Source organism: Cyprinodon tularosa, unplaced genomic scaffold, assembly GCF_016077235.1.
Source record: "Cyprinodon tularosa strain WSP-4 unplaced genomic scaffold, ASM1607723v1 ctg29, whole genome shotgun sequence".
Lineage (NCBI taxonomy): Eukaryota > Metazoa > Chordata > Actinopteri > Cyprinodontiformes > Cyprinodontidae > Cyprinodon > Cyprinodon tularosa.
The window spans coordinates 1566584-1590902 of NW_024038996.1; the positions used below are offsets into that span (position 1 = coordinate 1566584).

General features: G+C 36.5%; 1 protein-coding gene across 1 annotated transcript; it reads right to left on the reverse strand.

The window, feature by feature from the left end:
• Positions 1 to 5112: 5112 nt before the first annotated feature.
• rab31 (RAB31, member RAS oncogene family) lies at positions 5113 to 20997 on the reverse strand. Its single transcript, XM_038290893.1, has 7 exons — positions 20785 to 20997; positions 18441 to 18520; positions 17126 to 17207; positions 10155 to 10226; positions 9793 to 9899; positions 7924 to 8033; positions 5113 to 5842 (listed from the first exon to the last, which is right to left on the reverse strand). The coding sequence occupies exons 1-7, from the start codon at positions 20818 to 20820 to the stop codon at positions 5745 to 5747; spliced, it is 585 nt and encodes a 194-aa protein (XP_038146821.1). The 5' UTR covers positions 20821 to 20997; the 3' UTR covers positions 5113 to 5744.
• Positions 20998 to 24319: the final 3322 nt, after the last annotated feature.

Below are 24319 nucleotides of genomic sequence, written 5' to 3' on the forward strand. Positions count from 1 at the left end.
GATTACGCTACATTAAACTCGTTATACGGTCAAATTAGAAGAACATTCGATAAAAAAAAATAAAAACGTATCAAATATCCCGATGTGACCCTCATAAGATTAGATGTGCCTTATTTGTAGTGTGTCTGGTTTACGTTGCGTATCTGTTTAACTTGCCCATGGAAAAAAACAGGACTCGATCCTGGAAAAATAAATAGGCCAATTAAGACCTATAACATAAAGACTAATTCGTTATCATGAGGACCTCATATAGGATTAAATTCCATGGGGTTATATTTTATAACTATATATTTCATTATAATATCCCACAATGACATATCCTGTCATGTTAGCTGATATCATAATAAATTCCTGAAGCTGAATTTAGGAACATGTAGGGCCCAGGGACCACATGGAGTTCTTTATCAATATATAAATGCAGCATTTTTATTCAACAGATTGTATATTTAGTCATTCAATCAGTGAAGCTGTTTCTGTGTCAAGTGTGAAATTTTATTTATTCAGTTCAATTTATTTATATATCTCCAATTCACAACACATGTCATCTCGAAACACTTTAAAGAGACAGTTCAAGCAGATCACACAGTCAGAGTGGTTCAAAGTTTTCTATCTGAGGAAAACCAGCTGATTGCTTTGAATTATTTACTCCAAAGCAATCCCTCACACCAAGCATGTGTGTAGCGACAGTAGAGAGGAAAACTCCCTTTTAACCAGAAGAAACCTCCAGCAGAACCAGGTGTGAGCGGCCATCTGCTGAGGCAGACTGGGGTTCAAGGAGACAGAAGCGTACAAAGAAGCAGACAAAGAAAACGCAACTGTTAATCAGCTCCACAGGCGGCTCCATCCAGGAAATACACAGCCAGGCAGATGAGCTCCAAACCATCTGCCATGTCAAAGGATGAATGAGAGCACATGCAGTTAATCAGTCAGAGAAACAGGGCTACACTGAAGAACAGGCCAAGCTCCAACATCCACAAAGAAAGCTGCAGATGGCAGCAGCACTGCTGACACTTCTCTCCAGGATGGTGTCACAGCCAAACAGGAACAGAACAGATGAAGCAGAGAGAGCATAAAGTTTGAGATTGAGCTATCAAATACTACAGAATGGGAGAATAGAGATGGAAAGATGAAATGGCGTCCCTATGTCCTCCAGCAGTCTAAGCCTATAGCAGCACAAATGCAGAAAAAGCCAAGGTAGAGCCATACATGTTTTTTTTTTTTTTTCAGTTTCTTTTCTTTTTCAATTATGTTAAAACAACCTAAACTAAATTAGGGTATGATTGAAAAGTTTATTTGTTTAAGTTCAGTTTATTAAGTGAATCACTCTATTCAAGTTAATTACATACAGGCTGACATTATCGACCCTTTAATTCACTTTTGCCAGGTGTGATTATTTCCCCTTGCATAACATTGCATTAAAACCAATAATGTGATAAAACAATAGATACATGTGTAGACAGACAAATAACCTTTTTAAGTAATATTTATATTTTCGGAGAAACTTTGTTTCGGGCTATCAATTTCTACAAGCTATATTCAAAATAAACAAAAAATACTACTTAAATATCTAACTTGTTAAATATAAAGCATTACACATTCTACAGACAGTTCGTAGGGCAGGCTATCATGACCACACTAATGCACTATTTATCTATTTCTTCTTGCTAATTTTAAATCCCTAAGAACTTCTAAATTATAGTATAAATCAGAAATAAACAGCTACCAGACAGAATAAAAAAAAAAAACATTTTCTTTTCATATCTGCTTAAAAAAATACAATTGAAAAAAATGAAAAATTGCATTTCAATCAATGTTGTTAAAGTATGGAATAAATGCAGTAAATACATTTTTGTCATATCTGTAATTTTGCTGCAATGAAATAAAAAAATATTCCTTCATTAAGTCTGTGCATTAAATTTATCACATGCACTTTTGGTATTGTCTGAATAAGTACTGATAGATGTGTGGTGATATACATGTGTGCTTATAGCTGGATTTGGAAGAACAAGGGACTTCAAGTGGATGAGGCCCTTTTAGTTCCCTATACCTACAAGTTTTCTTTAACATATGCATATGTAGTATTACCTTCTTGCGTACTAAAAAACTTTTATGAAATGTTGCCATGAACAGACCTAAGAATGTAGATTTAAAATCCTCATTCAAAACTGCCTGAAAAATTCAAGGGTTTTGTATCATCATACCATCTCACATTTGCATGTTTGTGGGACGAAATTTGGACTCCTATCAATAAGCTTAATATTTTAAGAAAAGAAAGAGAAGTAGATGAAGCTGAATTAACCAGTCTTTTCAGAACCATCCTCTCAGCAGCAGTACAGCAGCCGTGCCATATGGTGATTCAAGTGCATAGAACGTTCTTTACCATACAGCAATTAAAGTTCTTTAGCAATTAACTATCAAGTCAAGCAGAGACGCTGACGGGCTTTCCTGACCCAACAGGATGTTTTGGCCCACTAGTTAAGGTTACTGGATAGATTCACACCGCTTTTTCACAGCTGCAATATACAGAGGGTGATGAGGACTCTCGTCCCTTCTAAAATCCACCACCATCTTCTTCTCTTCTTCAGACTGACACACTGCACCAGGTGTGAGGTGTCCCACTAGGGCATCCTGTCATGCAGTCATATGTCAGCAGAGGAAACAGGAAGAGCCTCAGCATGCAGCTCTGGGGCAAGCCTGTGCTGAGGGCGATAGAGGAGAGGTCTGTTAGTCAAAAAGTCCAGGAACAAATCTCTAGTGTTGGACTCAGTCCAGTAAGGAGAGCTTCCAAACCACGGTCTGCGGTATGATGGTGTTGAAAGCTGAGGAGAAATCCAGGAAGAGCAAACAGATGTAGGAGTTTCTGCCCATCAGGTGGATGAGGGCTGTGCAAGGGATCAATGACATGGTGTTATAATTGCTACCAAACAGAGAGTCTCTTGGTAGGAACCAAATCCTACCAGGAGCTTTTCAACTGAAAGTTCCTCCATCTCTCCTGTATTGGGACAGAATAATCTTCTTACATTTTATTTTGAATTGTCTCATCCGTGGGCATTCCCTAAGCTCAACCCATATAGCGTTCCAAAGCTTCACCACAAACCGAGACAAAAGCATTTCCTGGCTGGTATGTTTAAGTTTCAATACCCCACCCCCTTCGAGGAAAATCATTTTTTTTAAGTTTTCATGGGACTAGTAACTCATTTTTTCAACATTAGGCTGACAGGAAAGGGGGTATGAGAGACATGTGGAAATGGACCACAGGCCAGATTCGAACCCAGGTCGGCCACTAAGGCCTCCATACATGGGTGGTGCGCGCTAACCAGTTTACCACCTGCATGCCCGGAACATCAATTTTAATATTTTTCAGCAGCATTACTTTTTGCATGGTACACTGTTCATAATGTTAAATATTGAACCATATCTGAAAGTTTTTAGATTTTAGACTGAATGAATAGTGTCTTTTTCTGTGGCACCTGAAGCTCACAGTTATTCTTAAAGTTTGCTGAGACCAATGAACAAATGAGGAAATGCCTTTATGTCCAGGAATTTTCTGGCTCTAGCTAAAACTCCTATACTTCTAACAAGTTTTCAGTGTGCTTTCCAGCTGAGATTTTCCATCAACTAGAACCCATACCACTAATTTAATTATAAATCTCCCCATTTCAATTTAGTTTTACTTAAATGTCAGAATTAGTTATTCTAATTAAACCAGTATTGCATGTTTTTCCATCTATGCAGCTGCAATGAGTGTTGGATGTATAATGTAAAAAAAAAAGGAACAAGAAACATTTCAGGTTTGACCAATTATCATTACCAAAACCAATCTAAATGGATTGATATCTGTCTTACAGGACTGAATTTGTAAGAAATGAAGTAATAAAATTTTATCAAATGGAAAAATCAACATTTTAAAGTAGTTTGTAGGAGGGAAACTCTGAGTAGCATCTGTGTTTCAGCTCACAGTCCCTTAAGTGCAACAACACAGCAGTAATTTGTTACGTAGTCTTGTCATACAACTCTAATGTACTTTACCGATGCGTGATCCTACACCAAAGATGGGGGATAAACATCCAAATGAACTCCTTAAAGGTTGAAGTGTTCTGGATCATAGAAATCAAATTGGCCTGAACTGCATCTATATTACAGCCGTGTGGACTTGTGTTATCAATTAAAAAGTCTGGATCGTAAGCCCTTTGGAATGTATGTTTTATTTTCAGAAGAGAAAAAACACTTCATAAACAAGAACTTAATGAATAATACTGTACTGCAATGTTTTGATATACAAATTAAACCTCTTCTATTGGGAAAACGGATGCATGACTTATATATATATATAGTAAATGAGATTAACTATAAAGAGTGGGCACTTTGTAAGTACAGTTAGACCGTACAAGCAATCGCTGTCTTAGTGGTCGTCACTTTAAACTATCCTAAACTTTATCAAAAAAAAAAAAAAAGTAACACTTATGGGAATGTCACTAAATACAGAAGGTCATATTCATCCCAATGCACAATGGGAAAAAAAGGTTTTCAACATTCGGATGTCAGCAGGCAGCTGTTACCTCTCTTTAAACGCTTATTTTAAAGTCATAACTCTTTTCTGGTACAGAGAAAGACTGTAGTCACAAGCCTGATGGTGGAATAAAAGGCACATTATATCTCACTTCAATGGTATGCTGAGGGAGGGGATTTCTAAAAGCAAGGTAATACTATTTGGCAGTTCCATAATGAGATTTCATATGATTTTCCATTACAACAATACTTAGATCATCCCATGCAGGAATCTGTGCAATGTTGCATTGCAAAGTATAGAGATATCAATATTACAAAGGTTAGTAAAAACAATGTTCATCCTCGTCTTTTTCATGAAGAACCATAGAAGTGATTTTCTTTAGGTATTTTATCAGGTATCATCAAAAATGTTGTCAGAACAGACAGAACTGTAAAAAAAAAAAAAAAAAAAAAAAAGAAAACAGGATGTTAATATAATCTTAATTTACACAAGTAGGCTAAGACCTTAAACCTGATCCTACAAGTCAAAAACCTGGGTTTTATTCCCATGTTACCTTTTAGATATAGTAGTTAGACAACAACACATGTTTTTACAAGAAGACCTTCAGGTTTTACTTTTAATTAACATTACAAATGTAACCCCCTTTCCTCCTGCTTAAAAAAAGAAAACAAAGCTGTCGTCAGTTATTTACAGCTATCCTGTGTAGTGCACTATGAAATGTTTCCATAGACATCTTCAACAAACTCATGAAGAGGTTTATTCTACAGCATTAAAAAGATTCCTTTAAAAAGAAAAGGCACTGTGTGATCGACTCAACTAAAGCTCAGCTAAATGTTGCTAATAGAACCTGCGCTGTTAAATGTCCTAGTGAACTTTAAGGGTGAAACAAGATGGCACAAAAAAAAAAAATCTATGAATACACAAAGGTTGATACAATCATCCCAGAGTCACGTAGAAATATTTGAAGAAGTAAATACTGCCTCTAAGGAGCAAATTCTTCTGGAAAGTGTGTTTAATGTGATTTGATCCAACAACCACTAGAGGGAGACAAACCTTAATATTGCTGCTGGCTTACATGATCAAAGTTGGTGTTTAGACCTAATTAGTACTGCTATTTCTCCCTTTCTATGACCTTAGAGTTGTCCTTTTGGCAGGCAGGATGCCATGTGCACTGTGGATTTTGTTTATCCGGGTGTTGAAAAAGCTGATCTCATCACATCAGTCTGTGTGGGTACTAGCAGCACCTCCTGGTGGTCGGGTTGGGCTGCCGAGTGAGTTTGAAGGAATCATTGCTCTCCACTTCAGCATTTTGCAGGGGTGGGATCTGTTTACCTGACAAAACACAATCAACAATGACTTCTGAAAGGAGTCAATAAATAACTCTAGCATGAAACAAACATCTTTGGCTGAACTTCCAAGGAATGTGGTGAGGGAAAGATTGCTGCAGCATCTAAAAAGGTCGGCTTCTTATTATTTGAAGACCAACACACTTTGGCCCTGCCCTTCTTAAATGACCTTGATGAATGCTACAGACTGAAACACAATTTTTTACAACTAAAGCTGGATCCTCAGGCTAACTGAAGTTATCATATATCACGATTAAAAAAGGCTACATTTACTGTTAAAGTTAGTGGTGTTTATAGGCCTAATGGGCACGGTTGAATAGAGGGGTGGGTGGGGGCAGCAACAAAGCACCTGATTAGAGTGTTGTCAGTTGAAATGAGCAAATTTTCAATTGCTTTAATCCACGTGAGAAGTTGATGATGGTTACTTCCAGCAACGAATAGGGAGACTTTTAATTTACGTCTTTTAATCAGGACTGTAATGCATATTTTTCTGCTTAAGATTTGAATGAGTTCTAAATTTGTGAGTAGTATGGATTTAATGGTTAGGGAATTAGCTGGGAACTGAGCACTCAGGGCTGCATATTGCTGCTACACAATGGCTGTTTATCAATTAAAAATATGCTAAAACAACCTTGAATGCTAATAATAAAAGTAATTATAGATAGTAAAAAATGTTATTGATGTAAACAAATTTTTGCAGCTGGTTTAATTTCAAAATTAATTACTTGAAGTCTACTAAAATTGTTTCCTCATTTTTACAACATTTTAGGGGTGTCACGAATCAACTTTTTATTTCCGATACGATACCGATATCACAGCTTTGAGAATTGGCCAATCCTGGAATTAACCTGATACAATATTAGCAGAAATTACACTGGCTTTTGTTACTGTTTTATACTGACGAATGACAGAAAAGGCTTGATTAAGTAATTTTACTGAAACAAGGAACAGGTATTAAAACGACTGACCCATATAAAATTAACCAGTAAGTTACAGAAGCCTTTAATAGAAGCACAGTGTTTGTATATGCATGAAAATATCAGAGATTTTAAATGCTGACTGATAAAATTCAATATCAGATTTTTGGCTTATATTGGAACAAATAGATATTAATATCGGATCAGGACACCCATGCCAATTTTTAATAAAACAATGATAATATGATTCTAATACACTTATCATTTGGACTGCAATGCATTTTCTTTTCTCTGAGAAGCCTGAGCATTAGGCCGGTTATGTTAATACTTGTGTTTTCTCCTTTTTATTGCTTTATCTATTCTAAACGTAATATTGAGTTTTATCGCTTTTACCATTTTATTTTTATCCTATCAGTGGCAATTTGATTTCTTTATTGCATGTAGAAATACAATATAGATAACAATTGTTTTTTTTTTTCCGTTTATATGTGTAATTGATTGATTTACTAAGGAATGAAAATATATTTATCTTTAATCAAATATAGCCACAGAATTTGACAAAATAATTGCAACATCTACAGAAACAGCTTGGAACTTTGCTTTGAGCTTTATTATAATTATTATTCTTTTGTGATTCTGCTGTTACTTTAAACTGAGAAGAAATGTATTTTGTTCCCCGTGTCATAAATTATGTGGGCGAGGACACCAAAATTATAAACAGGGTTAGGGAATTAAAAAATGACAATTGTTTCCAGTCACTGCATTCATCAATGTCAGATGGTTTACAAAAACAGGCTTACCCATTTTTTTTGCTTAATCCTACTTTAAACTGAGTTTATGGGGTTTTTACAGCAGGTTTATATACATATGGTGTTATTCTATAAAGCAGAAATAACTGAATTTGGAAAAAAAATAAAATAAAATTGCTCCCTAACAAGAAACTACACTGGCTGAAGAAAAAATATGCTTCAAACAGCAACAAAATGTTTTTTTCACTGTGATTCTATCTGCATTTATCTGAATATGTCACTGTAACTTTGTCAACAAACCTAATGAAATGTTGCAGAGAAAAACTAGAAAGTGAATGGATTTGTGTCAGAATTGTTTCAGACTGAATCTACAGATGGAACATAAAGGTGTGAAAACGTACTGATTTTCTGAAAGAGCTCCTCCACATTCACTGCATTTCTGGCGCTGGTCTCAATAAAAATAGCTGCAATTGATTCAGCAAACTCCTTTGCTTCCTTCATAGGAACTTCCCTGTGTAACAGAAGAACAGCACAAAAGTGGAAAACAGGCTCAGATGGAAATTTTTGCAAGTGAATTTCCTTACTTACAAAAAAAACTCGACAAATGCAGTAGAAAGTTATGTGGAGAGGGATACAGTGGGTTACAGCAGTTAGGACAGTGGTTTCCTTTTGCAGTGGCAAATGGGGGATAAAAAACAAAGCTGGTTTCTTCAATCTTTGTCTAATTAGTCAGTTTCCTTGTTTTTTACTAGATTGGTTCTAAAGAAAGAGTCTAACCAGCTTAAAAACAGCCCTTTATCACTCACATGTAGTGCTGTGAAATACTATACCCCCCCTTTCAATTTCTTCCCTTTCAAGTTTTTTGTTGGCATTTTACATTTTTATAGCACACATTTTTATAGCACACCCTTTACATTTTTTAACTTATAAAAAATGTAAAGGAAAAGTCTGGTCATATTCAGAATTCAAACTTCTGAAAGTACTTTAAATATTAAATTGTTACATACTGACCAATAAATGATAAGTGTTTTAATTAAGAGTAATTTTTATTTGAATGTCCTTTACTGGAGATATCAAGTAAAGTCGGTGACGTCACGCTGCGGTACCAGCTGTTGAGCAAGTCCCGATGCTGTATCTGGTATTTTTCACAACGCGTTATTATCCAAGTCATCTTTAAAACATTCTTCGAAATGTTGGCTACATATTACGTGTTTTTTCTCTGGCCAGATGGTCGAAGGTTAATCCTCCCTCTTCTAGATGGCAATCCAACAATGAACTTGTGGATTATGTAGCGGAAAGGTGAAATAAGTCTTTTTTTTTTTCACTGTTACCCGATGTATTACAACATCCAACTGCCATGCACATGGGCATTGACAGTGTAACTATAACTCTTGTGAAATCCAATGGAAAAGTTCTTTGGAAATCTAAAATTATGTTGTTGATTGCAATTGTGTATAATATTTCCAAAAAAAGAAAATTAAAAACAATCAACTGGAGCGTTGAGTTTGAGGTTTTATACAGTAGCCCAACAAAGCCTTGTTTTTGACAAAGGGGTCCACCCATTTGGAATTGGGATCATTCAGCTTCTTTTGTTAGACTGCAATACCCCTTACCCATCTGAAGTTTCAGACATTTAGATGGGCATGAGCTACTGTATAAAACCTAGAACTCAACGCTATTCCTGACATTTAGAACTGAAAAAGCTTCCTGGATGGGAATCAAAACCTCTTCTAACTTGGAAACAAAGTCCATTCAAAAATCTGAACTTATCAAGGCCTCTATGGTAGAATAGAAGCCTCTCATCTTAAATTTGCTAGAAAATATCATGATGATCCTCAAGAATTTTGGGTTTTTTCTTTTTTTCTTAATGAATGAACCATCTCCTCTATTGTAAATTTAAAAAGAAGAAAATCAGGCATTTGGGTCAGCTCAAGTAGGAGTGGCCTAATTAAAGTCTGGACCTGTAAACCTGTGAAATGACCTTTAACAGGCTGGTTATGCTTGAAGATCTATTTGTCGTATTGCAAAGGCCTGATGGCAGTTGTCTCCATTACTTTTTCACAAAGAACCACATTGGTTTAGATGGCTTTTTAACATAATCCTTGAAATTATCAATAAAAACTGACATTTGTGCGGAGATTATCTGACAGTAATATTCAGGTGAAGATCTAAAAGACTGAAGTGCGATAGCAAAAACAGAAACCTGTTGATCCTAATTCCAGGCAGAGAGAGACAATCTTTGGTTAAAACCTGTGAAGATATAAGCTCACCTGATATCTCCTAAATCATTCTTGTTTCCTGCTATGGCTACAACAATGTCTTCTGGGCCATGCTCCTTCAGCTCCTTTACCCACTTTTTCAGTGTCTGGAAGGAGTCCTGGAAGGAGGAGGAAATTATGGTCAGACTGGAATATTTCCAGTAGTCATTACCTCCGGTCACACAGTCAGTGTTGGTGTTTTCAGATGAGTTTCCGAGGGGCCGACAGGGAAAGAAGGACACTGTAGGTCATGGAACCATAGTTTCAAAGACTGGTAATCCTCCCTTCATCCTCCTCATGTCTAATTATTCAACAGGACAGAAAATTGCTTTTGTTGCACAGTAGGTTGTAGGCAGCTTGTTTGTTTGACTCACCAGTTTAGTTATGTCATAAACAATGACAGCAGCAGCCGATCCTCTGTAGTACATAGGAGCTAATGAGTGAAACTGAAAAAAACAATGGTTTTAGTAGTTAAAATCAGGGAACAAAATCCATCTTTTTTCCACATATAGACTTTTCTGAAGAAGGTTGATGTCTAGGTTAAGAAATATTGTGTAAAATCAGGTAGACTCTTCCTCCTGCCGTCTCAATGTTTTACAAACAGTGTTCCTTAAGAAAGCTTTCTGTCATAAGGCAGAATTTACAAACGGGTGTAACAGAGAACTAATGGTGAAGGGAACAGTCTATGTCACAGTGACACAAAATAACAAGTTAGGAAAAAGAAAAGATGTCATTAATCTCAAAAGGGAAGGTCCTAATATTAACAGTTGTTTTAAGAAACGGGAAAATGTTTGATAAACCTGTTGACCTGCACCATAGAGCTACAGCCATGCACATGAGCTATCCTTGCGTTTTCATAGCAATGACTGCTTTCCTTTTCCTTTCAAGGCGGCCTCCACAGCTGCAAGTGTGACTTCAGTGGGAGTGACACTCGATAGTTAAGGGGTAGTGCTTATGAGTGGTTTGGGGTTGGGCCTATATTAATTTAAGGTTATCCAAACAAGCAAGAAGTAGCAAAAGGAGTCCTCCAAATGTAAAGTGTCACTACCCGATCCGTACCGGTAGCACCCTCCGTACAATCAGCTCATTTGCACATGTGCAACCAAAACATCTGGGTCGCCTTCGATTTTACTTTGTAAAAAAGACCTAAATAAAAATTTTCCCTCAATAAAAATAGTAAGCATACTAAACAATAATGTGTTAAAGGTTAATAATGTATTTCCTGAGAAAATGCATCAAAATCCTTTCTGTTTTATCACTCGTCTGTTCCCGATCTTTACAGGAAATAGGATCCTGCGCTACTTCCAGGAGCTAACTTTTTTTGGCTTTAATTTCAAACATAAATCTAGTCTATTTGAGTTTTATTTTTTTTTTCTTTCATGTTAACCTTATTATACCATGCATAATCTAAAGAAAGAAACTAGTAAACTGCAGATAAACATGGTGTAATAATATTTTACCAGACTACTATGAGCATGTCCGATGATTACGTCACAAAAGCAGTTTAATGGAGAAAATGTAAAAAGCATCAAATTTTCTCAGAAAAGTCATTAAAAATGTTTTAACGATGTGTATTAGCATTTTTTAGCGATTTAAGGATAAAAATAATTACTTTTAGTACCATGATTACATTATTTATGGCAACCTGGAAGAATATCTGCTTCCACATGTGCAAATCAGCTGATGGTACGGATCCTGCTTCTGGGACGGATGGGGTACATGTGCACCCAAATAGTTAACCAATGCCAAATCCCAGAAGTGAAAGAATCAATTACACTATGGTGAACTATTATATAAAGTGATGTATTTAAACGAAAAGAAATACCATAGCTGTGTCCAAACGTCTGCCCTAACCCCTCGATCATTGTATAGAGCTGAACTATATAGTGAACTTTATAGAGAACTCTACTCTCTACTAACTCTCTACTTTTTGCTCCCTGCTGTTCATGTAACTCTGCCTGCGCATCTTGTTATTTGTCACCACTACTACAAATCCCATGATGCTTTGCAAGGAGAGCTCTCGCAAAGCAATCTGGGACATATCTGTTTGTCTAGTGACCTTTGCTCTGTTCGAAAACCTAGGACGCATCCTTAGAAGACCGGATTCGAAGGCCGATTACGTCATAGCGCGGCGCCGAGGTCTGGTCGGATTCCAAGAGTCCTCGTTATGCGGCCTTAAAATGCGTCCTTCTTTTTGCCCGATTTGAAGGACGGGTCCGATGTATCCTCGGTATTCTTGGATATCCCAGGATTCATTGCGAGACCAAGCAAGCTGTGATCAGAGGAAAGGTTACTTGGCGCCGAACAGTGGTGAAAATTGGAAGTTCAGTTTAATATAATACAACTCTGTGAATAGTTCCGTCTGAAATGAATGAAAATAGTTGTTTTAATGGTTATTGAGTCAGATATGTGGCGGTAATGTTTGATTTATCTAAAGGTTTTTATCTGTTACTGTGTAAATGGGTTTAGCTGGAATTTAAGGACAGATTCTAATAGATCTGCAGGGTGGGAACTATGAATCTGATAGGATCTTTTTATTGCTGTTTTGCACAATATGCTTAACTTTGTATTTTTTGTTGTTGAATATTAGAGATTTTGCAGATATATTTTTTTATAAATACATTGTTTAGATTTACTTATATATTTCTAACCCTTTTATAGAATAGAAAATCCCTTTATTGTCCCACAATGGGCAGATTTACAGCAGCAGAAAGATTATTGAAAATGGTCACACAAATGTGGACCTTAGAAAAATGTATAAGGATAACATAATAGGGAAGAGTTAAAATATAAACAATAAAATTCTGTAAAGTGTTTTAACAAAATAAAACTGGAGAATAAATAACCAATATCCAGCTATGGACATTTTTACAGTAATGGATATTTGAAAATAGCAGCAACATCAGAGATGTGCAAAATGACAGCAGCAGGTTATTTAACTGACTAAGGTTTCTATCATTACATTTGATTTTATTTGTTCCTGCTCCCGGTGGTTGGAACCTTTATTCCACTCTGGATTCTTGTGAGTGTAGTCTTTGTTCACTTTAACTTTTTAAAAAATAAATAAAGAAAGAAACAGTTTTGAAAACCTCGGTATTCATTCTTTTCCTGCTTTGTGTGTCAACTTTCACGGTTGCTAAGCAACAGCGCATACTGCGGTAAAACCCGCCGAAAGGTAGACCTGGTCGAATTCACAGCCAAAACTCTTCCAGTCTCCTTATTTTCAAGGACTTCGAAGGATCCAGTCTAGGTAGACCGCGTCCTTGGAGGACCCGTCCTAGGTTTTCGAACAGAGCCCTTGGTTGATCACTACTTTTCAAGGTGCATTTTGGGTAATTTCAAGTCCACTACTTTTTCATCCACTTAGACATTTTAACAGTCATTTAAAATGGCATAACCACCATATAGTGCTCTATATAGTGATTAGGGCGCACGTTCGAATACAGCCTATACCATTTATTGCAAGGCTGCACATGCTGCCATTACACAAGATGTCTGATTATCTCAAATAATAAACACATCTCCCCCAGTCCCTGAAAACTGTAATAATCAAACCTCTATAGAAAAAAAGCAACCTGGACAAGCTTTTACTGCAAAACTACAGGCCTACTTCAATTCTTCTCTTTATCACCTCAAGAAGGGTTACTCATGAGATGAGTAAAGCTGCCCCCAACACATTCTTTAAAAGTCAACCCCTTTAATATTTCGGTTTATCAGAGCAGATACGATTGACACCATTTCAGTAATGGGTAGGATCCTTGTTGATCTTTTAAAGTTGTTTTCCATCTTTCCACTAAGCGTGCTGATAGGTGTAAAAGGAAATGTTTGGCTGTACCGATGACAAATGCTTTATGTTTGTATTTGAATGAGTCATTAAATCATTTGTAGGCATGTAATGAAATGTGCAACATCAGTGAAATTTCCCACTGTCGTCAGCAGAAATCTGTATCATATTTTCCATCTGATGAGACAAGCAGGATAAAAATGGAGAGCTAAAGAAAAGAATAAACAGGCCTTTACTTTGAATGCTTTGAATGTTAAAATAACAAGTCTGTGTCACAACAAAACAACAACATTGATCGTTTTTGGCCTGCCGCTCTGTGCTTTAGATCAGAGGCAGCTTATTGTAACCCTATAACGATGAAGCTAATTTCGATGAAGCTAATTTCATGAGCATATTGCGCATTAATCACCTGTTGAGTGCGCTCTCGGAAGTGATCTCCGATCTACTCTGAAGCAGCAGCACACTGCCGGTCAACCTCTATGAGAAATCTCTTTTGAGGTTTGAGCCTCTGTCTATGAGGTAAGCAATGAAAAAGTAAGGCCCTGATTGGCTAACACACCAAAATATGTCACTTCCAGCGAGGCTCCGCCTCTAAGGGGGTCTATGGATCAGGGGCGGGTCGAGAAGCTGGCTGCTCAAATCTGATTGGCAAACATACTAAAGGATTTGCTACTGGCAGTGGCCAGACAGCGGAGAGTTTGTTTCCTCATGAGTCGAGGGCGAAAAGTGATCATTCAGTAAGAGAAGTCAACTCTGCCATCATCTCAGCAGTTTAATATTTAATGGCGCTTCACCAACAGCTATATTCACCCGTTGTATAATGTGTTTATAAATGCAATAGGTGACGTTTGGATTATTACACCATTGAGCTCCCGTCATAGCAGCAGCTTCCACTGCCACCGACCCGTAATTAAATCAATCAAAACACTGTCAGTCACTTGCTTGCCTTCTTTCTCTTTTCACAAATCGAGTCAAAAATGTAGTACTACATGACGGTTTGCTAGATGTGAGACATTTTAGGTCACTGTGGTGGGAAACCTGGGTAATAAATGACCTACTTTTCATCAGATGCAGGGATGGAAAGTCAGTGCAACACAAAAAGGTTCAAATGTTCATTTGTCCCTGTTAGTGTACAGTATTTTTCCTATTTTAGCCTTCCTATTTTTGCCTTATTTTAGTCAAATTTAAATGAACATGTTTTTTTTCTTTGAGCTTAAAACAAATGAAAATAATTCACCACAAAACACCAAAAAACACCAATGCAACGCCACACGACGAGTGGATCATTAGTTGTTCAGTGGAGGTAAGAACTACTGAGGGGAACAGGATCAGTGTTTACATCCCAAAGAGAAAACATCTCCTGACCTTTTAACCCAATCAATCAGACTGTTGCACTGTTAAAAGCAGGCACGTGCAGAGGGGGGGGCTAAGGGGGCTTGAGCACCTGCCCCTTTTGCTCCATGATCCCAATGTGCCCTTTTGGTCCCTTTCTTTTTTTTTTTTTTTTTTTTTTTATTTGACACATGTACTGAAATTATTATTATTATCTTTTTTTTTTTGGCAAGAAAAACAATACAATAAGCCCTCCGGTCACATTGTTACCTTTGACCTTTTGCCGGTGACGACGCACTTGCCTCTCGCACAGTCAGATAAGGCGGCTAACTGCGGAGCTAAAGGTAGCGAATATTCCACATTACACTGTGGCCGCTGCTCATTTGGCCCTAAGCAAGATCAACCATGATCGGACGGATGGCTATGTCTTCAGTCTGCACCGCCTCTCCAATGTCAACCTGAATAGACATGTAAGTGAAACCAAATGAGCCCCATGGATGATGCAGTATTGTTTGATCTAAAACACTGTTTACTCTGTGCTTTTAGTCTTTTACATTGAAAATTATGTTTTTTAATTCACAAAAAACTGTTCTGTAATGATTACAGAACAGTTTTTTTGTGAATTAAAAAACATACTTTTTGGTGAAAATACTGGAGTAGGCTTGCTACTTGTCAGACAACGGAAAACTTTGAACGTTGTATAATTTCTCTACTTTAGCAAAGAGTAGCGGTTTAAACGGAGGAAAGTATAGGACGCGGCGCGCCTTTCTCTGAAGAACTACTGAGCGGGAGGAGACAGCCAGGTGAGGAAAAGCTGTTCTTATCTATCGATTCAGTATTTTTATCATACAGACATTAGGCTGTTGTTCTTGTGCTATGAGCTAGCTGCTAGCTAATGACTTTGCTAGCAAAGCAAGATAACTAAAAAGCTTCCCTGTGTCGTTAATGATAGTAGGACATTCTTCAGTATTACTTATGCAATAGGGGCACATCGCCCGTCAAAAACCTATTATCTCCATAATGGATATATGTCTGATTTTCTAATTTCCTTTGCTGCATAATGTACATTTCATTTATTCTAGCGTTAGGTAAATGTATCTTGAAGGAGAACTCATCCAGAACTACCATTATAGATATATGATAGATATAATGTATGAAGCTGGTGAAAACAAAACTGCGCAGCTTGTTGGCAATGGAGAAGGATGTGCCAATCATTCACAGTGAGGTCATTAACATTTTTAAAGACATGGCTAACAGAAAACTGCTGCTGTGAACAAAAGAGAACAAAAATAGCAAAAATGCTTAAAAGTTGGAAATTTGTTTTTAAACAGTTAAATCACCATGACGGAAAATAAGTTTTTGGATCATAATCTTGGATTTAGTTTGGGGGGAAAAGAAAGGCAAGAGACTGAAATAAATAAGACATTGACCTTCACTCAACACAGAAAAGATGAGACAATGAGGAAAAAAAGAAAAGAGAAACTGACAAGAAAAAACGAAGAGGAAAGATTGAAGAAAATGTATATAGGTACTTACAAAATACACTAAGACACAAACAGAGTAGGCTTTTCTCATGGTGACATGCATTAATAAAATGTTTGTTTTGTTCTTTTTTTTCTGCAGTTCTAGTTAAAGTTTGATGCAGCAGCTCTGCTTTTCTGAATGGACCGTCTCCATCTCCACTGTCAGTACAGCAAACCAGGCAGACATTCTTTTTTATAGATTACAGTACACTAAAAGGTTGCATTGTGCCCTTGTATGCATTTTTAACAGTTTAATTCTGTAAAGACAAAATATGTCTGGTGGTCCAGCTCTGATTTACATCTTTGGCTAAATTGCAGGTTTGAATATTGTAATACTTTCCTATAACAAAATAGACCTGCAGAAAGAAATTACTAATAAAATATTTTACATATGCATAGTTCTATGTTCTTTGTAGATATTTCCCTTAGCTTTGATTGTATGTCTCACAATTTTTTAATTTATCATTGTTCATTAAACTCTGAAAGCTATGTGACTTTGTTAATATTCTGTCCTAAAATGCGATAAGATGTGCCCTTTTTTTTTTTTTGAGCACCTGCCCCTTTAGTGGTCTCTGCACGGCCCTGGTTAAAAGTAACACTATGTGATGAGCAGCTCTCCTGCCAGATAGGAAATGGAAACGACCTCAAAAGGATTATTTATGGAGATGAAAGTCTAAAGTAAAAGAGTTAGTGAATTTTTCCTCACCCGTTCCTGTCCAGCTGTGTCCCAGATCAGAAATTTATGGAGTTCATTTCCACATGGCACAGTCTTGGTCAGGAAAGATGCCCTGCAGAGAAGAAGGAGCAATTCCCAATAATGACTCTGCTGTCACTTGATCAAAAAAAAAAAAAAAAACTATAAAAATGGTGTTTAATAGTGAACCCTTGGAGGATATAAACCTCAAGCTTCTCTCCTTCTGTATTTTATACACTAACTTTCCTTTTTCCCTGTTTTATCTGATGACAAGACTTAGTTCTAATTAGTGGTTCCTAATAAGAATTTAGATCTACCTACAAAGTTAATTAGAACACGTCAAAAAGTATTCACAACTATTCACTCTAGAAACTATTTGTTGTACTAGAATCCTGTTCTGAATCCAAGTATGGATAATAACAGAACCCACTGGAGGGTGATTATTTTCAGTTCTTTCCCAGTTGCTTGGTTTGGTCAGTTACAACGATTAAGGGAGGGTCATGGTGACTTCATTTCAAAATATTAGCGATCACCATGCCTTCTGGGAGTTCCAAAGCTGCACAATGTCATTTGAATCTATCTCCAAAATAGTGCTTTGACGAAATCTGATTTCTGCTTCTCGGGGATCTTTAACATTTAACCAAATTTAACACAAGTGGGCTCAAAATTGGTTGCATAAGTTTCTCGGTGATGGACCTAAAGGGAGTCAATACTTTTATAGTGCTATGTTCAGGCCACTTGCGATTGAAGCATTAGAAGCAACTGGTTTACATACAAAGTCAATGGTTGACGCGCATAAAGGCGAATCAAAAGGTCCTGCAGTGCATCTCGAGCAGCAGGAGCAGCTCGTCTTGACACATCTGAGCAGGCGAAGCAGCGCCTCATGAGCTTCTGATGCACAACGCGTCACATCAACAAATCAGATGCTGATTTGGCAGCTAGCAGGGAGACATACATAGCACTGCAGAGTGCTATGATCACTCCCCTGAAACATTTTATTAATGCCTAAATTAACTTAGGAGTGTCAAAGATGCAATAGAAGCACGTCTGACCTTAATGTTGACGAGCATCAAAAATGAAGCAGCAGGCGCTTTTTTGATGCTCATATCTTGTTAGATGTGAATGTAGCATAAGTCATGTTTAAATACCTACTTTAAGAAAAAAATAAAATAAAAAGTTAGTTCAATCAAGTGTGCAGCAATCCCTCCTCCTATGGATTCATGCTAGGAACTCATCCATGATATTTAAATGAACCCAAATGAACTGTTGAGCTTCTGATAGACTGATTTGCAGCAGTGACAGAGTCTCATGTGATTCATGTACTCACCCGATGGTGGGGCTTATGTTGTGATCAAAGTGATCTTGAACAAATCTGCAAACAATGCTGGATTTACCCACTCCTGTGTCCTGCAAGCAGAGTGTCACAAGTCAGTCACAGCAAATAAAAAGCCAGGGTCACTTTAAAGCAAACTGATTATGCAACTGGATGGTCTGAAGCTCAGCTGATGAGTCTTTTAATGCTAATGCGAGCCTTAAGTTTATAACAAAGAGTATAAAGCTGTGAAATGTATACCAGACAAATGTTAGTGTATAAAATAAAAATATTACAAAGAATGTTATGAAGTGAAATGAATGTCAGCTAATATAGTCCAAGTGCTATGGACTGGCATTCTACTTGCTAATGTAATATTTAGCTAGTTGGACAGTCTCATGATATCAAACACAAAAGACATTTGTCAAAGTGCTAAAGGTCACAGAGTGATGAAAGAAGGAGAGGAAATAAGAAAAAAGACACGTTCTGCATGATAACTGATAGTGTGATTGCAACATTATCATTACAAAGAATTCCAAGTTACTCAACCCTCTCCTTTGACTAGGCCACTACTAAATTTCCAATCTTTTGTTTGTTTGTTTTTTTGAGCCATTCAGAGGTGGAACTGCTGCCGGCGTGTTTTGGATAATCATCCTGCTGCCTAATCAAGACAGGCTTGATGAGATTGTTTCTCCTGACAACTTTTCAAAAAGATCATTATTTATCTTGTCAGTCCTGAGATGTTTATTGGAAAATGTGAGATCTGACTTTCAGTCAACATTGGTTTCTAATTGAAACCCTCCCACTGATTCGTTTCTTCCTGTTGGTCTGGGTTTGTGTGTAACTTCCTGGGTGAGACCTCATCGCATTCAGAGTACTTTGGTTTGGCTCCTGGACCCTGTTTTCTGTTTGACTTTAGCTCACTGGAGCCCAAAAGCCCCTAGAAATCACTTTGTCAGCCTTTCCAGACTGATGCATGTATTTCATCCCTTCATTAATTTGCTGGATTGGGTCATGATGTGTTGCTTTTTAAGGTTAGCCTAATTCATGTTGCCAGACAGGTTCCTTTAGGTTTCCTGATCCTGAATGGAATTCAGGTTGTCATTAATCTGGGGTGCGGTTAGTGGCATTGACCTGAAAAATGTGGGTAACTGTTTCTTAATTTTAACTTAAAAAAAAAAAAAAAAGTGGGGCGACTTAAGTTTTTTTCCACACATTTTAGAGAGCTTCTATTCTGAAGAGAATTAGGGCCACTGAAAAAGAAAAAATGATAACTGATTTTTAAAAATTATTTCAGTTTAATATGTCAGAATTCTGACTTTAATCTTAGAATTCTGACTTTTTTTCCTCAATATTCTGACTTTTTTTCTCGAGATTCTGACTTTAATCTCAGAATTCTCACTTTTTTCTCAGAATTCTCACTATTTTTTCTTTAGAATTCTGACTTTAATCTCAGAATTCTGACTTTAATTTCAGAATTCTGACTTTAGTCTCAGAATTCAGACTTTTTTCTCAAAATTCAGACTTTTTCTCAGACTTCAGACTTTTTTTTTTCAGAATTCTCACTTTAATCTCAGAATTTTGGATCATAGCTGTCATAATTCAGTCAGAATTCTGAGAATAAAATCAGAATTCTTGCTTTTCCCCCTTCATATTATACTGAAATGAAATTTAAAAATCAGTTAACTTTTTTTTTTTTTTTTCGGTTGCCCTATTCATCTTCCGTACTTCTAAGTTCAATACACAGGCCTATAGGTTATCATCCTGATTTTTTTAAGGAGTATAAACATAAACAGATGTGTCAGTGAACAGAGCCTATTTTCCTTGAGAGCTCCAATAACTTTTCCCTGTTACTCTTAAAATCCTTTCTAAACTGCGACAAAGTTGGTCATAGATTATTGAAGGAAGAGCTGAGGGCTTTATTTATTTTTTTGCAGACTCAGCAGTAAATCTAACGGCCCTCATGACGTGTGGTCGCTGGTCGGATAATGACGTCATGCGCGAGACATTTTCAGAAAAAAAAAACTAAAAAAGACGTTAAGACGGACCGGGTAAAAGTCCCGTTATTCTGTATAAAAGGTGCGATGAAATAGCTCAGGAAGGGATACCTGCGCCTATGGGTGGATAAAAAAAAGTTTGCCATTTTTATTGTATTGTTTAAGGCGACTGGCCATCAACAAGTTGACATGGAAACACACGGAAAATATGTTCATTTTTATTTAATCAAAGTTAACTGAATGTAGAAGTGAAGCTTCTACATATGTTGCGTTGCTCTTCACCTCAAAATGTCTTCCGTTAGTTCCCCTCACTGATGGAATTTCAACCCATAAAAATAAAGAAAGGAAAACCATCTACTTACCCCTAAAAGACAAACTTTCAGCTCCCTTATAGCCATGGTGGGTTCTCTGGAGGCTCTAAATCCTCATTTGTTCGTGTTGTTTATCGTTGTTTTTCTCTGGTCATGTTTGTCACAGCTATTTTTTTTCCTTTCCCCTCTTCTGGAATAAGAGAAACCCAGCCCCTGACACAGACAGGCAAGGCAGGCAGACAGGCTGACCATCAACCCAGAAAGCTGGCATCCTGTCATGCTAAAAAATTACGCTTCCGCAACAGATTTTCAAAATAAAACGTCACCATCAACATTTTTTAGAGGTCAATAAAAAACATCTAGCCCTTTTAACAAACATGTGAACAGATGAGGATTAGGGCCACTGAAAAAACAAAAAAAGTTATATGATTTTTAAATTTTATTATAGTTTAAGTCAGAATTCTGACTTTTTTCTTAGAATTCTGACTCTAATCTTAGAATTCTGACTTTTTTCTCAGAATTCTGACTTTAAGAATTCTGACTTTTTTCTCAGAATTCTGACTTTAATCTCAGAATTCTGACTTTTTTTCTCAGAATACTGACTTTAATCTTAGAATTCTGACTTTTTTTTTCTCAGAATTCTGACTTTTTTTCTCAGAATTCTGAGTTAATTTTGACTTTTATCTCAGAATACTGACTTTAATCTCAGAGTTCTGACTTTTTTTAGACTTTAGACAGATTTTCTTTTTCATTTTGTTTACACAAGTGTAAAATAAAAAGAAATTTCGTTTGGAAACAGCTCACTGGACAATTTCATCTTTTTAAAAGTGCATCCTTGAAAAATAGTAAAAATTACTGTAGATTTACAGTTCTAACATGTTTTTATTTTCTTTTTCTCAGAATTCTGACTTTAATCTAAGAATCCTGACTTTTTTCTCAGCTAACAACAACATGTCTTTCCATGTCTGTTTTAGAGACTAAACTAGCTCTCTTGTTTTAATCACCTTCTGCTCTTCCATTAATGAAATAGCATCACCGGGGATCCCTCGGGCATGTAGAAAGTCACCTAATTCTGTCATTTTCCACCAATGTGTTACTGGCCCTCCCAAAAAAATCACACCTTTGTCAGTAAAGCTGAGTGCTCCCACACCTCTACCTTCATGGTGCCCATCTACATTAAGATCCAAAATTCTGAGGAAAAAGTCAGAATTCTGAGATTAAAGTCAGAATTCAGTTTTTTCCCATATTAAACTGAAATAATATTTAAAAATCAATTAACTTTTTTTTTTCCCCAGTGGCCCTAATCCTCTTACATAAGTATGTGATAGCATGAATAGTTCAATATATTCTGTTAATTATTTTTAAATGTTAAACTTACCTAACATTGATTCAACCCATGTTTTAATGAAATTCTTTCTTTCTTTCTTATATTTTTAATGATGAGCATTCACAGATAACATCAACTTTAGTGTGATTATGGCACAATACCCAGATCAGTTTATTAACTACACATGCAAAAGTTTCCTGATTTCTACTGAGGTCTCCATAAGTCTGGTTTGTATACAAGCATTTATAGAAAGTTAAGTGGAAGGGACACAGTGATAATTACAGCCATTCAAGGAATGTTAAAAAAAAAAAAAGAAGAAGATCTTTAAGGCCTTTTTTTAGATTGCAGTTCACATTTCATTTGGAAAACCCTCTGGTCTGGATAAAGAGTGGAAAGGCACTGAATTTGTTTGCTTGAAGTCCAGTTGTGACATTTTTAAAGCCAGTGAGGTTTTGGTCCACTGTGTTTTTCAGACACCCTGTCAGTGCAGCAATCTCCAAGGACGTTTTTAGAGCCCTTTATGCCTCATTCAGCTTATTACCTGTATATAGATTTTAATTTCATTTCCCAGCCCACACTGACAAAGGTACCAAAAGCTGCTTCAGATGGCGGCAAACTGTCCTGCCTTAACCTGATGGGAATCAATGGAGTCTAGAGGAAGAGAAGAGATGCCAAACCCAACAAAACAGATGACCTGAAGGATAACCTGGGCAATACATTAGAACCTATCATATCTTATATTAAATATATATGAATCAGTGACTGTTTAATGTTTATTATCTGTATGTGATGACTGCCAAAATTATAAGAAAAAAGGGCTTGAAATATTTACCTCTAAGTGTAGTCAGTGCATAAACATATATCACTTCACATTTGAAAATTAGTGGCATAAACACTATTTTCAATAATAATCCAATTGATAATAATAATGGTAAGAATATCAGTAAGAAAAAAATGAATCACAATCAAAAGCTGCAAGTTTCCAAATAGTCTATAAAGGGTCTCCACAAATGAATAAAGTCATTTTCCTTCTTTTTTACAACGTATCTTAGTCTCTTCAAAGCTAGACAGTTAATCAATTACTTTGTCCACATTCCAATAGAAGGCATGTCCACATCTCTCCACAATAATCGAATTACCATTCTAGCTATTATGAGTCCAAAGTCAATAAGCAGTGACTGCCACTGAGACATAAAAAAGTTATCAGGGTATATTCCCAGTAGACATAATTTAACTTGCAAAGAACTTTCCCTTCTAACTGCAAAACATAAACAACACACTTTTTCAAAATTGGTGAATCATTGAACATTCCCACAATGACTTAGCGTACCTTTTGTTTCTCTTCATTTCACATAAAAGTCTGGTACATTAGGGCATTTGTGATCCAAACTGAAAGGTGTAAGATACGAGCACATTAACCATTTATATAGTAGCAGATTGAATTTGATGTTAACACCCTACTGAATATCTTCCTTTATATAATTTCTCCATTCCTCCATATATGTGAGATTATTTTTACTGTATTGACATTAATTCGTAGAGTTATGAAAAATGTTTTATTCCATCCTTGTGAGTCAGTTCCTCAATTTTAGGATGTGGAGATACAGACAGCATCTGCCTACGTATGGAAGAATATGTTTCAGTGTTTTCATGGAATATCATATTTCTCACATAATTGATTATATGACATCAAGTTGATTTCTTTATTAAAGTCTGATATTTTTAAACACCTTTGTTAAACCACATCCTGTATCTGCCATTAGCTCTCCTTGGTATAAAACAATTATTGCCCGATATATGTGTTAACTGTGATGATGCTTTTGTATCCTCGACGTGTGTGTGCAGAGTACCACTCTGAAATGATATTCTGAAGAAAGGGATTTTTGTTTAACCAGGTATCAGACGTTTGATGAATATAAATAATGTTTAAGACGAAGCCATAGTGTCGATGTCATCCAAGCAGGAAAGGAAGCCACAGCAAAGTAAAATATCACTGTCCTTAGCCGGGCACCCCAATATATAATAAAGCTTTAAATTGAAGAGCAGAAGGCCCCTCTCATATGTTAAGTATAATCATAGACATTAATACATAGACTCCTCATTGGATGCTACAGGTGTTATGTCGAGAAATGCCTGCTTGTTGAGAATTGCATCCACTGTTGCCGGAGCGCGCACCTCTCTCCTTCGGCATACTCATAAAAAACAGATTAAAATCTGAATGAAGTGGAAACTTTGAAGCATATTTTTAATGTTGTCGTG

Bases quoted from the DNA above. Each gene is read 5' to 3' on its own strand.
- rab31 (XM_038290893.1), bottom strand. From the start codon at position 20,820: ATGGCTATAAGGGAGCTGAAAGTTTGTCTTTTAGGG. The intron at 10,227-17,125 runs GTGAGGAAAAAT...TGTTTTTTTCAG, and splicing joins ACACAGCTGGACAGGAACGG to TTTCACTCATTAGCTCCTAT. The intron at 8,034-9,792 runs GTGAGCTTATAT...TCTGTTACACAG, and splicing joins AATGATTTAGGAGATATCAG to GGAAGTTCCTATGAAGGAAG.